This window comes from Mya arenaria, chromosome 5 (assembly GCF_026914265.1).
Source record: "Mya arenaria isolate MELC-2E11 chromosome 5, ASM2691426v1".
NCBI classification, from domain to species: domain Eukaryota; kingdom Metazoa; phylum Mollusca; class Bivalvia; order Myida; family Myidae; genus Mya; species Mya arenaria.
The window spans coordinates 73,594,975-73,615,160 of NC_069126.1; the positions used below are offsets into that span (position 1 = coordinate 73,594,975).

The 20,186-nt window shown below is 34.8% G+C and overlaps 1 protein-coding gene across 1 annotated transcript in view; it reads right to left on the minus strand.

Moving 5' to 3' along the window:
* Positions 1 to 2,366: 2,366 nt before the first annotated feature.
* LOC128235945 (cubilin-like) overlaps positions 2,367 to 20,186 on the minus strand; it is a 103,844-nt gene continuing 86,024 nt past the window's right edge. The window contains exons 53-68 of the mRNA XM_052950732.1: positions 19,530 to 19,651; positions 18,361 to 18,586; positions 17,128 to 17,312; positions 16,668 to 16,827; positions 14,974 to 15,129; positions 13,978 to 14,158; positions 12,601 to 12,738; positions 11,863 to 12,083; positions 11,175 to 11,377; positions 8,467 to 8,629; positions 7,324 to 7,535; positions 6,494 to 6,635; positions 5,631 to 5,812; positions 4,626 to 4,791; positions 3,779 to 4,008; positions 2,367 to 2,982 (exon numbers count right to left, since the gene is read on the minus strand). Coding sequence (XP_052806692.1) covers positions 2,878 to 2,982; positions 3,779 to 4,008; positions 4,626 to 4,791; positions 5,631 to 5,812; positions 6,494 to 6,635; positions 7,324 to 7,535; positions 8,467 to 8,629; positions 11,175 to 11,377; positions 11,863 to 12,083; positions 12,601 to 12,738; positions 13,978 to 14,158; positions 14,974 to 15,129; positions 16,668 to 16,827; positions 17,128 to 17,312; positions 18,361 to 18,586; positions 19,530 to 19,651 — 2,792 coding nt within the window. The 3' untranslated portion in view covers positions 2,367 to 2,877. The remainder of the gene's footprint in view (positions 2,983 to 3,778; positions 4,009 to 4,625; positions 4,792 to 5,630; positions 5,813 to 6,493; positions 6,636 to 7,323; positions 7,536 to 8,466; positions 8,630 to 11,174; positions 11,378 to 11,862; positions 12,084 to 12,600; positions 12,739 to 13,977; positions 14,159 to 14,973; positions 15,130 to 16,667; positions 16,828 to 17,127; positions 17,313 to 18,360; positions 18,587 to 19,529; positions 19,652 to 20,186) is intronic.

Here is a 20,186-nt window from a genome sequence, read left to right on the forward strand (position 1 = left end):
TAATATAAGTGATATTTTGGTGCGTTTTAACTTTGGAACTGGTGGTTACGAAGCTATTAACTGAATACTCATTTATAAATGTTAATGCTTTTTAACTATACAGAAATAATCATGTTTTTTGAAATGATCATCAAAGTCGAGTGAGTTGAACATAATAATGCATTTAAAACGGTCACATAAATATAACAGTACATTCCTAGGGGCAGATCCAGGTTTGACATAAGATGGGGCGTTACTTAGGTTTTAACTATTTGTAGTCCTTTATGGTGCCCTTTGGACGTCTTCATTGTTTTATTACCCTTATATTGAAATAAAAAATAAACTTTGGTGATATTACGGAGGTCTGCGCGTTCATGGAGCAAGCGCGGCGAGGCTGCATGACGAGGAAGCTCGTACCTTTTTCTGTAGATCTCAAAAATGAACTTTAACTTATTTGGTGTCCGCACTAAGTTGACCCACTACGTCTAACTCCGCCCTTTGTGTAGTCACGTGGCATTTTGGCGCGAAAGTTTAACCGCCTGACGTTAGTTTGAGTTTGATTAACGAGTGTCAGGTGATGGTAAATTGACGCGGTTTTGTGAATATTGAAGAAAAGCAAATAAAATGTATTGATGTTTTACAAAAACAACGACTGAAACATGAACATTTATGAAAGGAACTATAATTTTTAGTAACCTGGAGGACAAAATAATTGAGTTTAATTCATCCAATCCTCGGCTGTATTGGAAAACTGTTCGAATGCTTGTGAAACAGAACAGAAACAAGAGCAATGTAGTAACACCATTGCCAAATTTTGATAACTATTACTCTTTCACTGATTCAGAGAAGGCAAATTCCCTTGATAACTATTTCGTTTCAATTTCGAATATCGACGATGAAAATGTGCCTTTACCAAACTTAAACATAAAGACAAATAGTGAACTAAGCCACATTAACATTATTGAAACCGAAGAAGAAGACATCCTTGATAATCTTGATATTAATAAAGCTAGTGGACCCGACTAAATAAGTCTTAGAATGCTAAAGAATACCTCATCTTCCGTTTGTATTCCACTCTGTATTATTTTTAATAGATCGATTCGAGAATGTGTACATCTTACAAAATGGAAACCCGCAAATGGAATGCCACTATATAAAAAGGGTGATCGAACATATTTCTCCAAAAAACAAAACCCGCTTCACTCAAAATTATTCAATTTATTTCGATTAAATCCAAATGGAAAAGAAATAGTCAAGAAACTATCCGAAATCCACAATCCACATCGATGACGGGATTTCTGATAAAATACAGTATTAATCTTATTTTGAGACGTGGTTCATTGTCAGAATAATATACTAGCAAAATAAAAGTAACACACTCACCAAATTCGACAAGATATACAGCGAATACGATTGATTTCCTATAATGTCCAGCGATGACCAAAGCAGAAATCACCGTATCGGGAAGTTTTTAATCTTCAACCTACGTCATTTCCGGTAAGGGGCGCAACTCTTATGTGTCAATTTAGGGATTAATTGAAAGGGTGTATAGACCGATATCTTTGATAAGTTTTGTTGGAAAGGTCATGAAACGCATTCTTTTTAAACACATTTACAATTATATCCATCAAAACAATCTTAATCTTAAAGCACCAGTATTCGTGTAATTGTACTTACTCCCAATGGTAAATGTACATATACGTACTCCCAATGGATATTGTATATACTCCAAACGGTTATTGTACATATACTCCCAATGGTTACTGTACTCCAAATGGTAATTGTATATACTCCCAATGTTTTTGTGCATATACTCCCAAAAGTTATTGTACATATTCTCCCAATGGTTATTGTTCATATACTTCCAATGGTTATTGTACATATACTCCCAATGTTTATTGTACATATTCTCCCAATGGTTATTGTTCATATACTCCCAATGGTTATTGTACATATACTTCCAATGGTTATTGTACATATACTCCCAGTGTTTATTGTACATATTCTCCCAATGGCTATTGTACATATACTCCCAATGGTTATTGTACATATTCTCCCAATGGTTATTGTTCATATACTCCCAATGGCTATTGTTCATATACTCCCAATGGCTATTGTACAAACTCCCAATGGCTATTGTAAATACTCCCAAAGGTTATTGTACATGTACTCCCAATGGCTATTGTAAATACTCCAAATGGTTATTGTACATGTATTTACTCCCCAGTTATTGTATTATACAATGTGCATGTATATTGAATCATTTTTGAATAACCCAATCACAATGCATGTATTTATAACATCTAACACATGAATTTGTTTGGTTATCGTTTATTTACGTTTACAATGAATGTAGATAAATATCAATTTTACAAAAGTCCATGTAAGTAAATTTACGTTGGAATGTAAGTTTAAATATTGCACATAGTAATACTATAAAAACTGAGAAACATAAATTTACTAACATTTTATAATACAAACTCACATATAATTAAAATGTATGGTATAACTAGAGAAACACATTCTTAAATTATTATTATAAGCACAAAGAAGCTATTCATTTAAATGGAATGTAACATTTACATTAAAGTTTCTTTTGTATGTACTCTGATGAAAAATATCCTAAGCTGTCCCTTTTCTTCAGTACCACATGGATATGTCTCGTACAAAAGTATATCTCATACAATATGTTGTTCCCCAAAATACATATGCTCTAGGACAAGCATCATGTTGGTCAAGGTTTCTACGTACATGAAGAAATATAACAAGAATTACACATGTGTATTTCTTCTTCTGTTCTTTTAACTCAACTTTCAATGTAGGTTTTCCTGAATGACTAGAATGTCTGATACATGTGTGACGGTTAATCAGTCTCTGAACACTGAATATGATGGGCATCTAGCTAGTGAAAGTTGCCCTGAAGCCGATAGAAGAGCCCTGCCCATCAGAGACAAACTTGATGGACGCCTGGTTACTACTGGTGGTCAAAGCAGCAGGCACTTCCTAAAAACAGAGAACATTTTATTGAAACATCCAAACCTAAAAATTATAATTCATTCTAAGCTTTTCCACAGTTTGTGTATATATGCTGAACAAATAATGGGCTATTCCATGTTCCTATTTTAATAAGTCTTATGATAGGAACCAGTATCAAACTGCTGTGTTTATTTCCACATATTGGGATAGGGGGTCTGGGCCCTTTTGATTGGGAAGAAAAAAAAAATTGACTTCATTTAGGGATGCCATTTTTCCTAGAAATGAGCCAGAAATGTGTCCATTGTACACAGATGCCACCATATGCCTCGTTTGTCACAAAAGCGAGGGCCATTATTTCGACACTTCTCCATCAATGTTCATCAAAATTATGAGTTCCATAATCTATAACATCAAATACCTTCTTGAAAAGTCTCATGAGTGTATAACAAATAGTATACAGTTATGATTGCCACAAGTTCAACATGTCCAATAATGCCAATATTTGCTTATTCAAAGCCATTACTCTTGATATACTATGTGCAGCTGCAAAAAAAACAACAGGTGCACAACTTCATCACCTGAACATCATTCCCCCAAGTTTTGACTCTAGGTAATTCGGCAATAACAAAAAACAGGAGAGTGATTAGAAGAGGTTAGAATTTTTTTACCAATGGAACGAGACGTAAGAAAATAACTTTTCATTGAAAGGGCTCAATATAGTTTAACACTGCTATATATCCAATTTTTCAAAACACACAATATTAAAAATACTGACTCAATAAAACAATAAAAAAATACTTTTATATAGTTTAATTATACTTACATCACCACAGAATCGACCAAACTGGTTCTCCTGATCATAAACAATCACATAATCTGTAGCGCAGTTGACTGGATCAAACATTCGCATATCAGTGAATGTGAGTGTGACTACACGTCTGTTGGGCACCTGTATTGACCATGTGCACGTGCTGGCCTGCGTGTAGTTGCCAGGGTAACCGGGGCTTGTTAAGCTTCCATTGATACCAGTGAACGTGCCACCACATCCCAACCCTGAAGGGGATAATAGTATACATACATACATATGTATATATGTATAATTAAGCTTTAGGAAGTAAGCTTCATATATATATATATATATATATATATATATATATATATATATATATATATATATATATATATATATATATATATATATATATGAAGCTTACTTCCTAAAGCTTAATTGTAAAGACAGCTATGTTGAAGCTGATATGAAGCAATTATGCTAAACCTACAGCGACTTATACAAAAACATATCAATTTGATGACAAGTATTTTTTAAGGAAATAAATATGGTAAACAGCATCTTTAAATGTTGTCAAGAAACATCTTGAAACAAATGCACATTTGAACAATAAAATAATCAGCATGACAATCATGACTAAAACTAGAATTTCCGCGACCACTGGTGTTGCCTGTCGTTAGCTTCCATCAGTTTTCTTGTCAGGTCACCCTGACCTCGACCTTTGACCTACTGTCCTCAAAATTAATACTGGTCATTTACTGACAGTGACCAATATACATACCATGTCATTAGAAATTTATTGATGGGAAACAAAAGCATTACAACATGCAGTCTACGCTAAACAAGGTTAAGGTGATACAACTAAAGCAATCATTCCAACCTTGAGTAGATGCTGTATATGTGATGTCATAACCAGGGTGGGTTACTGAAGAGTCAGTTACAAAGTTGAAAACCAGGTTGTTCGTAGCCGCAAACACAGGCTCTGGTAGAACCCATCCACACAACTTCCTGATTTGCGTCACCCCAGGGCTTGTTCTATTCAAGATCTTCAATAAGCATGCCACAGTTATCTTTATGCTATGAATAAACTTATTTCATATATCATTTGTGAAACATTCAACTTTCTAATTGTTTCACAAATGGCTGAAACATCTGTGCGAGAATGCCATTTTAAATTCTAAGGGGAAAAACATATAATGTTGTGGAAACGTACCACTAATGCGTTTGTTGTAGCTTATTTATTTCATAAGGAGTATGAAAAGAGCTATTTGACATTACTTATTGGCTGAATGCTCCATGAAAATGTGGCCCCAATTTCTCAAAATGTTTTACGGTAAGCCTTACAAACTTAAATTTCTTAGTTCATTTAGCCAAGTTACTTGTAAAAACTTAATTGGACTACAAAAAATAGTTCATAATGATTCTCATAAAAGTCTCAGAACTGTTCAAAATCAAAATATTACACAAATTATACCAAAACAAAACAGTGTGCTTAGTTTGATCTCCCTATAAGGGACTTGAGACAAATTGGGCTTGGTCTTTATTTGTCTATGGTAAACCAAAGTAATAAAAACCCGTTACAAGAGCGCCACTGATGGATCGCCAACCACTGTTGTTGTTTTTTTTTCCAGATGGACAATTAATAACTCAACATTGTTAAAATCAGAGTTATGGGCCTTGCTATACATGTGCATATTACCTCTAGTAACATGACTTGTGTACGGTATTTGAGTTAAATTTTAAGGTTTTTCTTTATGACAACACTGATAACAACACCAAGGCTTTGACCATACCTTAACTTCTTAGATTAAGATGAGTGTATAAGACGATTAGTCTACGATGTTCATTGAATATAGTCCCTGATCCAAAGTGATCACTAACTTACCTCTAGATAATCAAAATTGCAGCTAGTATGTTGTTCCACTTTAAAAGAGTTGAAGTACAGAGAGATGGTCGTCCCAGGAGGAGTTTGCAAGTTGAATCTACAGTTTACATTCTGTGGGTAGGCTCCGGGCCATCCTGGACTAAATATCTGGCCTGATGTGCCTGAATAGGTCCTATTGCAACCTGGGGAATTACAAAACGGCATTAAAACAGAGTTAACTGTATCTGAACCTGGGGTGCAATTCAAGTAAATATACAGTTCACATTCTGATGGTAGGGCCTTGGCAACTTAGGGCTCAATTAATAATCTGGCATGATGTGTGCATATAGTAAACACTAATTTTTCACCTTGACCCTCCAAAACTATAGGGGTCGTACATTTCTCAAGGGAAACCTAAAACTTTCCATTAAATGGTCGACAACCTAAAAATTCATGGTCATGTTTTGGGGGTTTAATGTCAAACGATTCTTGAGTTATTGTGCAGACAAAGATTTCATAACACTGTTGACCATAACCTTGATCTTCGACCTACTGACTCAAAAACAAAACAGTTCATTAACTGTTCAACGGCAAAATAGCAGGAATATCTATGGTCCTTCCTAAAAAAACCTGTTGATCTTGACCTTCTGACCCCAAAATCAACAAAGGTCATCTACAGGTCAAGGACAGCCCAAAAATAGCATTGAACCATTATGGTGCTATGTCAACCTGTTTTTTAAATATTATGTGGACAGGCATGGTGTACCTACATGTACCAACTGTCTAACTAATCGATTGAACAAAAGACATATGAAAATCTATATGCCCAATCTTCTTTAAAAATGACATACAAGTAAATAATATTGAAAAAGATTATAACATACTAGTAGTCTGATAAGTCAAGGAGAATCCTGTACTGCGGCTGCTGCTTGTTATTGCATAGTTGATCTGCATAGTCCTGCCATAAGACTCAAATACAGGGGGTGTTGTGCTTCCACAGAAATGGACAACCCTGCCTCGTACACCCTACAAGATGTGAAAGAAAATTTACTATTTTTGTATGAAATTTTTAAGTATTCACAGCTTGCTTTATTAGAGCTATTAAGGATAGACTGCCCTGATACCATTTACAACTTTAAGCGTGACTAGTGATTCATTTAGAAACATGCTTGAATGCATCTTTTGGACTCACATACTTCAAAACATGGGAACAAAAACTGAGAGTCTCAGGCATAGTTTTGTGCACCTATTACTTTATATCATAATCAACCTGCAAATGCTTAAGACTTCACAGCAAAAATGGATCACTAGATCAAGTTAAATGATTTGAATTCAAAATCTATGCAAAAAAGTACCATATTTTAGTTTGTAAAGGACACACTTTAATACCCAGAATTTAACTTAAAAATTTAAAATATATTAACTAATTAGTCTAACTCCATTGACTCAAACTCCCAGGGACTGGCAAAAATACCTTGAACCTTGGAAAATTCGAGCCAAGTGAGAATGCTTACATTCAGTATATAGAAATCGGTCCTTTACATCCAGTTTGAGCCAACGAGGATTTCGAGCCATACAAAGTCGAGTCAAAATGGTGTTTTTATAATTTGTTCATCCTTTGATTAGTAACAATAATTTTAAGAGGACTGAATCATGTTTGCTTTTTCAAATAAAATGTTCAAATTGTCTTTGCACTTCATTCTAAAACACTAACCAGTGGGTAATCTCTCAGCTCCAGATATTCCGCCATACAAGTGTTAGTGGCCATAAGATTTAGGTTGGCCACGGTAATTGTCACATGGTCTGTATCAGAAGGTGCATCGACGGTCCAGCGGCATCGCACATCCTGGCGGAAAGCGTTTGGATAACCAGGGGAGGTAATCCTAGCTGGAGTTGATGACGATGAAAATGCTCCTCCACATAAAGCTGAAACATTAATAATTTGTCATTACCAAGCAACGGTGAGATTTATTTTACAATGCATTTATTTATATAATTATTATAAAGATTTCATTTTTCTAAACTAAAATAATTAACAGAAGTGCCAATTTTTACTTTGTACAGCATTATAAAATTAAAGCATATTTGATAAATATGGATAAATACTTCCATTTCACTTATAAATTCATTGTATCCATTGAATAGTATTAATGTTCTCAGTCAATAGTTTCAGTAAATGCAACATTCCTTTCCTATTCATTTGTATTTTACATGTAATTAATGCCAGTGTGTGTATTATAATTATAACTATCCTTATGTTATAATTATTATTGGTTTGTGGCAATTGAATGTCAGTAGTGTATGGGTTTTCATTTGCACAGTACTAAGGATTGTTGTTAAAAATATGTCAATGAAGTTTTACAGAAAACAAGAGGCCCTATGCTCTACTGGCATCACTCTCTGGTTATATACAGAACTCAAATTCAAAGGGAGGTAATCAGTAAACCATGTTTCAAAAAGGGCAAGAAATACTACAATAAAAAAACAACTCTCTGTATAAGGTTGTCTCACTAAGAAATACTTTTGCTTTCAGGCCAACCGAAAACTTCTACATTAAGACAAAACTTTCTGTAAAAACCATAGAAGATACTGCTGCTATGCAGATCTGGCTGATTTAAAAAAGGAACTGAGCTCGCAGTGATATCTAACTACTGTATAAGTTTGATTAAGATACATTCAAAACTGACGACTGTATGGTGTTCACAAGCAATTGGTTACAGACATACAGACAACAGACACAGCGCCATCAAAAAAGCTCTTCTGACCTCTGGCCAGTAGAGCTAATAAAGAGAAAATCCAGTGAACACAATCTGGCCTCATTAAGTGTAAATCAACTCTGAAAAACTTCATCACATACCATCCTGCTGTGTGTATGTGGCATTAAACCCAGGTCCCACAACGGAGAAATCAGTGTAGAATTGAACAAGCATCACGTTCGAGGTGGAGATGACTTCCGCTGGAAATTCTGTACCGCAGTATGTACCAACCAGAGGGTCGTCCATCGTCATACCATCATAGATCTTGTGGTGAAAGAACACAATGGTGAGAAGTAATACTATTGTTAATTGTAGCAACGATACCAAGAGCCTTGCTTCTTTAAGACCACTTAGGCCATGGTCTACATATTATTTTTGAAAATTTGAAGAAAAAATGCCATTTATATTTATAGTACAAGTAAAATAGAAGAAAATTGGTGTACTATAAAATATCTTTACCAGTAGGAACTATACACCAAAATGCCCCTGAACACACTAAGAAATCTGCCTACGCATCATTTTTAGCCAAACTATGCCCATGGCTGCCATAACAAATTGATTCTAAATTTAGCGTCAAGTTCCAATTTCAGACCACCCTTATGTGACATAATATTTGTTTTATGTATGTGTGTGTTTACTATATTTTAGAGTTAGTTTTGTTTCAGTTTTTATGTCTCTATGTTTTAGTATAGCTGATATGTTCTTTGATTATCAATAATATCTGTATATATTACTATTAAATGCACATTTTATTTTAACCAAATTTGCACAGTTTATGTTTTCCATATTTGACAATGTAATTGATTTTCATTGTTGTATATCTTCTTTAGCTATTTGTATACAAGGTAAACAATTATAAAACAGTCAACAATAAGCAACATTAGACCACCTTTGTCACTGTAAAGTAATAAACCAATATCAAAGTTTTTACAATAAAACCTAATAAGAAAATCATGGCTAGTAACCTTTGAAATACAATTGAAAAGAGATTTTTATGACATTTTCGTTTCAACTTGCTATGTTAACTACATAAGCAACAGAACATGTACCATCAAGATGGGTCAGTTGTTGAGGTGCCATGGATACTGTTTTATGGCAACAAAGCAGTATATAAGGGAACAACAATCTTGTCCCTTACCATACTGCTACTTTTACTTCTCAAATAAACTAGACATCTTGTACTTTTTACAGGTAAGAACTATTTTGTTGTATATTTCTTTTAAACATTTCTTATTTGATTTGATAAAGATCGTTGACTTATTTTCTATGTAATATTTTATTTAATGCTTTTTAGTGATTATTTGATTTGTAAATAACTTGAATATATAATTATATCAAAGATACCTTTTTCATTTAATTCAAGTATATTGTAATTACTTAGCATGTTTTCCTCATTTGGTACTCTCATATATCAAGCGAGTTTTCCCCATGAAGTTATCACTTTATGTTAATAATGAATTGTAACTTTTCATGTTTACTGCTACCTTTACTTCTCAAATAAACTTCAACAACTGGACATCTTGTACTTTTTACAGCTATCCCTTAAACAACCGAATCAGCACCAACCTCGGCAAAACAGAATTAACAAAGAAAAACCTTGCTAAACTTCCCAACAGGAATTATAAACAAACAAAGTACCAAAGTAATCAAAGCGCTGCTAACATTGGTGTATTCACTGCTTAAGGACTAGGTAGAGTGTGACGTCATTGCATTTGCCGTGTATGAAATAAGGGCAGCTGCAGTGACCTTCCTGGTCATTAACATTTATGATATTTTTTGCGTGCGCTATACAAGCATCGATATACTCAGTATTGTTGTTCTATATTGCAATGGAATTTCCAACAAAGTGAGAGTTTTGCACAAATTAAGCAGAGCAACTCAGTAAAATAAATAAAATAAGAACTGCTATTTACTACTAAAGGTAAACAGGGCTTTTGGAATTTCCGTGATTTCGAAAGGCAATGAACTTTTTTACAAACTAAAAGCAATCCAAATTAACTTACTGAACTATATTAATGTTCTCATAAAATAAAATAACATTTTTTATTTTGTGCTTAAAAATCATCAAAACAAGTCTATCTTATAAAATAAACTGTTAAGATCAATTCAGACATCAAAAGAAAAACTTTTTTATCATCTACTTTGCAATATCAGCTGTCCTCAAATTAATATTACTAACCAGGTGGAAATATGTGATTAAAGAGGGTGACATTTTTGGTGTTCTTTTTGGTTGCAGACTCAAAAACTTCACTAAAACCTAAGCAGACTCACTGAACGAATATCATTAAACAGCTACGGAATGAGAGTGCGGATTAAGATCCTTTAATCAATTCAGCTGAAAAATTTAAACCTGATTTTACAAAACAGAAATCGTTGGATTCAATCTTCTTATTTTGGTAATTTCACTTACATGGTGTTAACACTCTTCAAAAGGAAAACATTAAGCACTTCATATTAAAACACAGTGAAAACCGTTGGCTTGATAATGCTGGGCTCAATTTCCTCTTTGGCTCGAACTTGATGTAAAGGACCAGTTTATTTTTACTCTATTTAATTAAGCATTCCCGCTAGGCTCAAAATTCGCGAAGCTCGAAGTATTTTGGCCGGTCTCAGGGATGTTGAGCCAAAGGGATGTGAGTGCATATAATAGTGACATTTGCTCAATCCCGTTATTAATAGTCTTAGCTGCTGTATCCCATTAAATAAAGAATTGGTGTCCAGAGGCAAAGGCTTTATGACTGAGAAATCTGACTAGTCAGCTATTTACCGAAACATTTACCCATGCAACTCCATTAATGAATACACTAACCTTCAAGAAATCAAATCGGCATGTTAGATGGGGCTCAAGCCAGAATCCAGGCTCAATGTTCAGCCGTATGACCTTGTTATCAGCTCCCATGATAACCCAACGACAATCAAGCCCGTTTTCATACTGCCCAGAATTTGTGGCGTCAATGGAGTGAAATTCTCCGCTAGTAGCGTTGAGTATTCCACCACAGCCATGCTGTGGGCCTGAAATAATATGTTCTTATAAAACATATGCAATAAATGATATTGCCATACAATGTCCATGTTACATGTAAATACGTATTGATATGCATTGTATATGTAACCAAAAACATGAAGAAATATTGTGTAAATTACCGTATATTCTTATTGACATAACAGAGTGTATAAAGCTTTTAATGAAATGGCCTCTGATCTGATGTTTACAAAAGATAAGCTGCCTTTTTTCACCAAGGTTACAAGTACTGGTCATGCAAAAGAATCAGACAAAATACCTATAAAATACCGTGCATATCCTTCTTTTAGCATATACATGTACATTCATGGTTACATATGGTATGAAAAATTAGAATGTAGGTGTGGTTCATTAAACATAAAAATAGAATAAAAAGGAGACAGAATTTTAACACTTTTCAGCAATTAAATAAAAGGATAACCAGTGTAATATTCAGTTGCTATCAAAATTATTGAAACTAAATGTTTATTTGTACCATAACTAGTTCGGTATGTGCCACTAAAGCCTTTCATAGTTAACGAAGCGTCAGTTATAAAGTTGATAGTCATTGAGTTTGATGATGTTCTTATTTGTTCGACGGGTATGACATCACCACAGTATCGACCAATCAGAGGTGAGCTGAGAGAGGGGCCGTCATAAAAATCAACATAATCATATTGACATGAAGAATGGGCTTCCAGTTCCAAGTGATAAAACCTGCAATATTGGAAAACAAGTATGGAGTGGACAGAATACAGTTAATTGGTAATTGGTGAAAACGACATGACTTGCTTTCTTTAAATCTGTGCATTGCTTTTAATATTTTATCATATAATAAACACCGGTTGTCCAGTTAGCTAAGTAGTAAGAGCATTTGCTTGTCACCAAGATGTCCCAGGTTCAACTTCCGGCCTGGGCAAATTTGAGTTTGGTTAGTGGTCACCAAGTGAGACAAGTGGGTTTTCTCTGGGTATTCTGGTTTAACCCACAACACAAGACCACACTTTCGCGCAATACCATGACAACAAGAGTGACTTATATAAGTGTTACTTTCTTCACAATCGGTGTAAAACAGATAATGTTTAAACTATTACTGTGCAACTAACAAGAGTTCACTATCAGTAAGTATAGTACATTAACTATTCTTGCAGCCTTGACAGTGCTTTTAGAATAAAGATAAACACAATGGTAAAAGCTACACATTGAACATCATGGTAAAAAACACCAAACTTACTTGAACTCTACAACTTTTCCCTCCTCTACAGTGATTCTCCACGTACAGTTCTGGTTGTTGTGATAGTTAGTAGAGGCAGTGGTAGGTAAACGTATGTATCCATTAGGGGATGTGTACACACCTCCGCAAAAACTTGACCTACAAGGGAAGAACATAATTATTTAAAACAAATCTATAAAATTGCCTTAAAATCATAGTAAATTTTTATCTTATTACCTCCCTTTAACGTAGCATATCAAAATAGTAGTGTAATTATGGTGTATGACAAAAAAGGTTGGCATTTTAACCTTGTTTGTGTTTTTTGCGCAAAAAGTAAGTTTTTATCTGAATAATTATATTTACAATTAAGCAAATATATAAGGCTTTGAAATTTGTCTAATTTGTACAGGTTATATTTGAGGTAGAAGAGTACTAAGTCTTGATGTTTATGTAAAGAAAAAAATAAGACTTGATGTTTTCAATTCTGCATTCTAAGAAAATTTAAGGCTTTCAACCTGATTTTTAAACATGTGATTGTTTTGAAAGAGTTTTCATTTTGATGTCGGAATTTCTTGTAGCCTCCGTTTTTCCTAAGATACGGTAGTTCATTGCTTTGGTTTCATAACATGTTGCTTAAAGATTGATGGGCATGACATTCAAAATACTGTGTTTTTATTAAAAAGAAGTTCTACTTTCACTTTTGACCAAGTTCTACTTTCGACCAAGTTTTACAACAGGTGAAACAAACACTTTAGCATCACCTTAAGTTCAAGTGTTTTTTATTACGTGCATTTATTATTGTGATTATTTGGTAAGTCAATCATAAATGAACAATCTAGTGCTATATTCATTTACCAATGTCCAACATAACTGGAACTACAATTGAGATTCCAGAAACAAACTGACCAACATTCCCCACTTTTGAGACACATTATTCAGATTGGTCAGTTATCGCCCAGTATTAAATGTGTTTCATATACTATTTTAGGCAAAAAGATATGGCAGTAAAATCTAAATCTTGGTCATTTGTGGGGTGGGGGGGGGGGGGGGGGGTTAAGGCTAAAGCTGTGTCTGAATGTCATTTTCCCACTTACATATTTTGCCATTTTCTTAGGGTCACTCTTAACAATAGCACTCATAAAAATAATACATTTACAATAGATTTACAGTAGATTATATTGACACATCTTTCTAACTCAATGAACTGCCATACAGATATACCTAAAAGGAGAAAAAAATAAATGCCAGTTGAAAATAGCTCAGTGGCAATAAAAGAATTAGGGATGAGTTGAAAAACAAGGACTGGTCGTGAAACTAGAAACAAAAGTTGTGTTTGTAACTCCTAAGCAAGGAAACAACTACCTGTATCTGACTTTCCTCATAGAAGACACCGTTTACCTATAATGTGCTCTAAATCCCCTCCGCAAGACAGAGCCATCAGTCCAGAATTGAACAAACAGAGGTCCAAGGCCGCTGATTGGCTGAGGGGCAGTACTACCACAGAATTTGCCCAGTAAACGCCCATCAGAGCTATTTCCTTCATAGATTGCTACAAAGTCATATCTACAACCTCCTCCAGCTGTGAACAGAAAAACAATAAATATGTGTAAACATTTTGACCCCTGAGTGGCACATAGTCAAAAGCATGGACTAGATATTGCAATAAGGTGTTTAACAGAAATTGAAAACAAATAACCAAACATTTCACATAAATGAGGACAAAGCCTTGGCCAGCTTTACCCCAAATCACAAGAGGACATCTACTGGCTAAGAGGCATCAACTCACAAGGTTTTAAGATCAATACATCACAACATTCTCAAGTTATTGACCTTTGACCTAGACCTGAACCCCAAAGGTAACTAGGGTCAAGGTCAACCTTTCAATGGTGTAGTGTTAAGAGTTTATATCCATAATTATGCAAATTATATCCTGTCCTAAATATGCAACCACAATGTTATTTGTATATTCAATGTTATTTGACAAAAAAGTGCTTCTTTAAGAATTTATCAAATATCAGAGACAAGCTTTTACAAAAGCTGCCACTACATGTATGTATATGCATTGATCCCAGCCTTTTAATCACTTACCCTCATCCCAAACCTAACCCAGACTCCTAACGAAACCTCATCCTTAACTATTATGAAAGAATAACACATTTCTAAGGACATATTGAAATATGATGGGTAACAACATTAGCAATTTAGGTGGCAGACCAATTATCAACTCTAGCCAAAGTCAGGGACAAAGGACCAAATTAAAGCATATCACATCTTTGTTCATTTAAGCAATAGTATCTACTTACTTGCCTTACTTTACAAAAACTCTTGATTATAAAAGCATTTAAAAACTTTTTTCTCTCAGGCTTAAAGGAAAACAATATCTCGGTAACTTACCCTCAATGTCAAAGTTGTTAGAGTCAAAGTAAACGACGGTGTAATGTTGCGGGTCCATATCCAATGTGTAGTTACATCGCATATTGTTCTCATATAAACCAGGGTAACCAGGGGATACCAGAATGCTGTTGGCTGATGTCAGTATGCCACCACAATCTGAAATGTATCACAAATGGTAGTGATATAATCTTAAAAGTGAGATGTTCATGTAGTTACCATTTCAATTTTTTTATGTACAAGTACGGGGTGTCAAGGGAACCATAGGAAACAGATGCATGAATGTGAACTGCAGACACAGATTCTGAAAACCTTAAATGAATGATTAAATCAGCGTACTCCAAGGAACATTATGAAATTGACATGACGCCGAACCACCTTGATGACTGTTAGAGCAAAGGAAAGATAACTTAATAATTAGGCAAGATAGAAGTATGTTCTTGTGCAGTGCACTTCCTCTCATTGCCATCTATATACCAAATTTTATTTAAATCCCATCCATAGTTCTGAACTTATTCACTGGACAAGGAGGGGTGTGGAAACAGCAATTATGAAAAGTTAACAGGAGATAATTTCATAAATATGCATAATAGGATTGTGGTTCTTGAGCACAGCACTTCCTCTCATTGGTATCCATCTATATACCAAGTTTTATATCCATCCCATCAGTAGTTTTGTAGTTATGGCCTGGACAAGCACCAATCATTAAAAAAAATGGTTAAGGGGAGATAACTGAATAAATATAAATGTTATTGATAAGATTATTGTTTCTTAACACTGCACTTCCTCTAATTACCATCTATCTAAAGACCAAGTTTCATTTCAATCCCATCAGTAGTTCTGAAGTCCTTCTCTGGACACATTTGACGTGGCTGAAAGGATATATAGACTAAGCGGGGACTACAAAAATGCTAAAAAAAGGGAGTTATTATTGAAGGCGATCATAATCTGAATAAAGCAATTATATGTATAGCATAGCTGGCCCGATTTAAATATTCATAACCAATAATAACAAGAGCAGTAAATCTGCCTAAACACGGACACTTTTCCATAATTGTGTATTGTCCGTATCTTATTGGCTTTGCTGTACATGAGGGTATTGTTCTTGGCAACATGTGTATCAAGAACTGAATGTTTTAAGTTGTTGCCTTATTCACAAATTTGCAAACCAATGCTACAACAATACCTCACTTTTTTCTTGAGAGACAGACAAGCTAAAAAATGGACATGGAAACGTAATGGGTCTGGATCCAATACATTCTTTTCTTAAACAAACTTGTTAAACTACTGGAGGGGAACATATTCCTATTTGCAATTTCACAATTCACAAACAGTCAAGTTAACATAGTTTGGTTTGTGGTCACCAAGTCAGACAAGTGGGTTTCCTCCGGGTACTCCTGTTTCCCCCACAACACAAGACCACACTCTGGCATAACAAAGTGCCAATGAGAGTGATTAATATAATGTTGTTATGACTTTTTTCACAATCATTATAAAATACATAAGTTTAATCTAAACATACTTGCCTCGATGCGGCGTTTAACTAACAAATTACTGTCTATACATCAAGAACTTCTGTGAAATAAATAAGATGATGAAACAAATAATATCTATGTCACTAACAATCATGTCAGATGAGAATTTCTCATGGTTCATCAACAAAATGGTTAATTATCGGACTACAAAGGTTTCTATACTTGAACTCCATGATGCAGAGAATCCATTCCCATTGGTGGAAGGGTCAGATCGGAAACCAACCACAAGCCGGTTACTGGTTGACATCTGAGGCGGGGGGAGAATGTTTCCGCACCAGCGACCTAGTGGAGCCAGCGTGCCATTTCCTGGGTCATTGCTAGCCTGTCAATAACATTAAAGATTTGTTAAAGAATGTCATAAGATAATAACTGGTTACCAGGCCATCCGTAATGTTTTTTGAGGATGCCAAAATTACCTGGATTTTTTATGGTATCCGCTAACTGAGAAACATTAAACTTTACAGACATAAATCAACCATATTTCAACAACATTTTTGAAAGCCTTCTTCATACCGTACCAGAAAACAATACGTTCTGGAAGGGCATGTACTCTTATTAAGATGTATGAACCGTTAATCTAATCTTAAGAAAAAATCACCATGAACGTGTCAATCACACTTACCTCAACATAGTCAAAATCACATGTCCCTTGATGTTCCATGTCGAAGGGTGGGTTAAAGGTCAAGGTCACTGTAAATCCCAAATCCACATTGATATCCCAGGTGCATTCTGTGTTGTGTGGATAGCTAGAGGGATAGTTTGGAGTTGTTAAACTACCTGTTCTTGAATGGTAGAGTCCTCCGCAGCCTAGAATAGATAAAATGCAAGAGTTAAGGTCAAGGTCAATGTACTCAACATACTTGATTATCGAAAAACACTCAATATTGTGTAGATACCAGTGAAGGGACAGTTGGGGTGTGGTCACATGGACCCATTCTTGAGTCCTACACAACATAAAAAGGGGAAAGCAGTGGTCAAGGCTATGGTAAATGCTACTGTATCCACATAGATATCCAGTTGAAGCTAGCTAGAAGAACAATTTGGGTTGGTGGGATTACTGAAGATTACTGAACAGCCCTCCGCAAATTTAAATGGTTAATAGCTTAAGTGTATGTCCAGGTAATTTCAAATATGTGTCAAAATTATAACCCTGGTACAACTGGAAGGACATATCCCAGACACAAAGTTTTGGCAAATTCAAAATTGAAAAAGTGCCATAAATCCATAAAACAAGAGGCCCATGAGGGCAATATGAATGTAGCTTCATTTAGGAAGCAGCTAGTGCAATTATACATCTTGTATGAAGTTTCATTAAATTCCATTCAATAGCTTTCAAATTATGCTGCAGGCTATGAAAAGTAACAAAGGGCAATAACTCTGTAATCAACAAGATAAAGATTATGGTTGTCATGCAATGCACTTTTTTCATTGAAGTCAAGCATTAATTTATTACTTTTATCAATATCTCTAACTCCATTAGCATTTTTCAATAAATTGTGCTAAAGCATATTTATTTTTTTGCTAAACAAGGGAGACAATTTGTCAAAAAAAATTGGTCACAGAGTTATCATTCTTGTTCTTAACACAAGTTTTTATTGCCTTATCTTAATAATTATATGGGTGGTTTGAATCCATTCTTTTCAAAATGTTCCAGTTATGATGAAAAGTAAATAATTTCGCTGAATAAACATGCTTACCAAGGGCCATGAATGTGACAATATCTTCAATGGCTTTGAAGTAGTATAAAAGAAAACATAAAAATATGGACAGCCGGAGGGATGGATGCAAGAACAGAGATGGTGGTTACTATAGAACACCTGCAAATTTCTTGAGTATATGGATTTCAATCATATACCTTCACTACTGAAGTAGTACGTCATCCTAAACCCTCGTGCCGACAAACTGCTATCTGTGTAAAACACAATTCTTATCGAGTTGGATTGAGACTGGAACCCAATGGGTGGGGTTGATCCACAGAATTTCCCGATTGAAGGTGATGATGCGTAGGGGCCATTAAACAGTTCTAGGAAGTCATAGCGACACACAGAATGCTGTTCCATGGCAAAATCAGTGAAATTCACCTGCAATAAGAATGTAAAACTGTTCTTGCAATTTTAATATGAAGACATCTCAACGTTCTTTTTTTTCAAAGTCAAGAGGCATATATCAACAAGTATTTCACCATTGCTAGTAGATCTATAATTTAAGTTCCCATTTATACTCACAATAATCCTCTGGCTCAAATTCATCGAAACATCTTAAGCCGCTTATAACAAGATTAACCTAAGCTCACTATTTTTCTCTTTCAATAATCTGCATACTATTTAATTATTTAAGAGTGTTTATACTTTAGATAGGAATTATCTTTATGATAATTACAATAAACCATTTTTCATTTGTCAAAATTCAATTAAAGTATGCATTTTCGCGAATTGAGATATGCTACTTAAGTATGTTAGGCTTTAGAAGTTTGGAGAAATTGGTGCCTGATGCAGTGGTTTATTTTTTATTAATTTATTTTAGCTTAATTGTGAAGACAGATGAAAGGTCTTATGTGTCCCTCTCTATAATGACAAATATGCACACAAAGTTTGAGGACTCTACAACATTTCTCTCTAAAGTTTTTGATTGGAAACCTGAGTGTGACGCAGACGATAATGACGACAACAACCAGGTATCCTCCATGGCCACTCATGTAAGATAGGTTCATCCCAACCCAAACGTAGGGTGTTTCGCAGAAACAAAGTTTACAGAGTTTCACCAGAACACCCTGTGCGGGGGTTGGGATGAACCTGTCTTACACGAGCAGACATGGTAGAAAAATTTTCTCCCACTTCAGTTAAACAAAATATACTTGAAATGTTTTTTAATTTATTTTTTACATACATGTACTATTTTTCTTTGCCCATGGGCAAGATAGGGTTTCCAGCATGGCAAAATAATTGGATCTACTTATCTGGGGTGGGAGAAAAAATAGTCCCTTTGTGTCTGCCATGCCTCGCAGGCAACATACGCATTACTTACTATAATCCTATAACCGTCAGGTGCATTGATTTGCCAGGCACAGGCGTCATTGTGGTCATAATCCAATGGGTAGTTCGGGCTGGTTATGATTCCTGAAGGGTCTGTCAGTATCCCACCACAGCCTGTATAAATGTTCCATTTGTTTCATTCATTGGAATTATAATGGGGTTTTATTTGATGAACTTGGCAAGTATTTTGTGTTCATAACCCTGTAAATGCTGATATTGTCTCCTTTTACAACTTAATTTCTAAAAACTCCAAACTTTGTGACCAAAAAAAGAGCATATTTATCAAGAGGAAACTCAACGAATATTATAAATACCAATGAATGTATTTATGTAATGCAACCCAGTCAGGGGCTGGGATATAGGCATATAGAGGATCAGGGCTTCTAAAACTCAATTTGCCTGCCAGTCTGGACAAATTTTTGACCTTGCCAGACAAATTTAAGTAACAGAAAATGGCTTAAAACTGCATGTCTGAATATATTTTTTTTTCAATTTAAATAAGTTATACAAATTGTAGAAATTACAATACACAAACAATTATTGTCATTCAGACATCTCCAAATACATGAAAACATCTGTTTTAATTGACTATGCTGTTTTTATAACATCAAAGAGATGTCAAATTATCCATCTATTTCTCATGTAAACA